At 37.4% G+C, this 934-nt stretch overlaps 1 protein-coding gene across 1 annotated transcript in view; it reads left to right on the plus strand.

Annotated features, from left to right (window-relative positions):
• Nucleotides 1-244: 244 nt before the first annotated feature.
• Nucleotides 245-934, plus strand: part of LOC117178441 (probable ATP-dependent RNA helicase DDX43) — a 50,257-nt gene continuing 49,567 nt past the window's right edge. Inside the window, exon 1 of the mRNA XM_033369867.1 lies at nt 245-315. Within this exon, the coding sequence (XP_033225758.1) occupies nt 245-315 (71 nt within the window). The remainder of the gene's footprint in view (nt 316-934) is intronic.

The following is a 934-nucleotide window of genomic DNA, read 5'->3' on the forward strand; positions in this document are numbered from 1 at the left end:
CGGTGAAAATCTCGGTAAATATGATGTAAACCAACTTGCGTTTCAGGTTTGGAGGTTAGGTTTCTAGGGTGAAGTTGAAAGCTTTTCGATTTTCTCGACAGACACCGTAATTCATTTATAAAAACGAACACTCTCAAGATAGGCGTGGTATTAAGTCACACTCGTAGATAAATAAATAATAATACTGTGGTTTTAATGATCAAAATGTTTCACGTTCACGAGCACAAAATCACAAATTACACAAATGGCCGACGACCGACGACGCACACAAGAAGCTGCTATCAGAATAAACGAAACGCCAACGCGGGTTGTAAAGTAGACGCCGTAAATAACCGAATGATGCAAAAATAAATATAGAACATCCTGCAAAAAATCAGAAATTGTGCGATTCTTTTTTAAAGTAAAAGAAAGAACATTGATAAATTTCTAATACGTGCAGGAAAAAGAGAATAAATATCAGACGTATTATCATATACGAGAACAAATAAATACCGGCACCACTACCGAGTGACCGAGTCTACCGGGTGACGATTTTTGGTTTTAAAGTTTAATCAGATAGATTTATAGCAATAATTGACTTACCTGTTTGAAATATATTTATTCCGCGAAGTAAAATTGAAGAAACTTCGACTGAGGTTTCCAATTCAAGGAAAAATTGTGCTTAAAATTTTTCCACTGTAAAGTGAGTCGCACACCAAATAGATCTTTAGGGTTTCAGAACAGTGATCCCAGATCTGAAACGAGACGTGGTCCAACACTATGTACGTCTATGTCCGTGTGAATATGGTAGGAGACGATATAAATGCCTGCGTTGCGCGCGCAACCCATTTCACCTCTTCTGAATTTGAAAACTCGAAGGTGCACGATTGCCGGTCGGAAAACTTCGGCTGTTCTATTTATATCTCTATCTGCTTTGAAATAAAATGAAGAGATT

This window comes from Belonocnema kinseyi, chromosome 8, assembly GCF_010883055.1.
Source record: "Belonocnema kinseyi isolate 2016_QV_RU_SX_M_011 chromosome 8, B_treatae_v1, whole genome shotgun sequence".
NCBI classification, from domain to species: Eukaryota; Metazoa; Arthropoda; class Insecta; order Hymenoptera; family Cynipidae; genus Belonocnema; species Belonocnema kinseyi.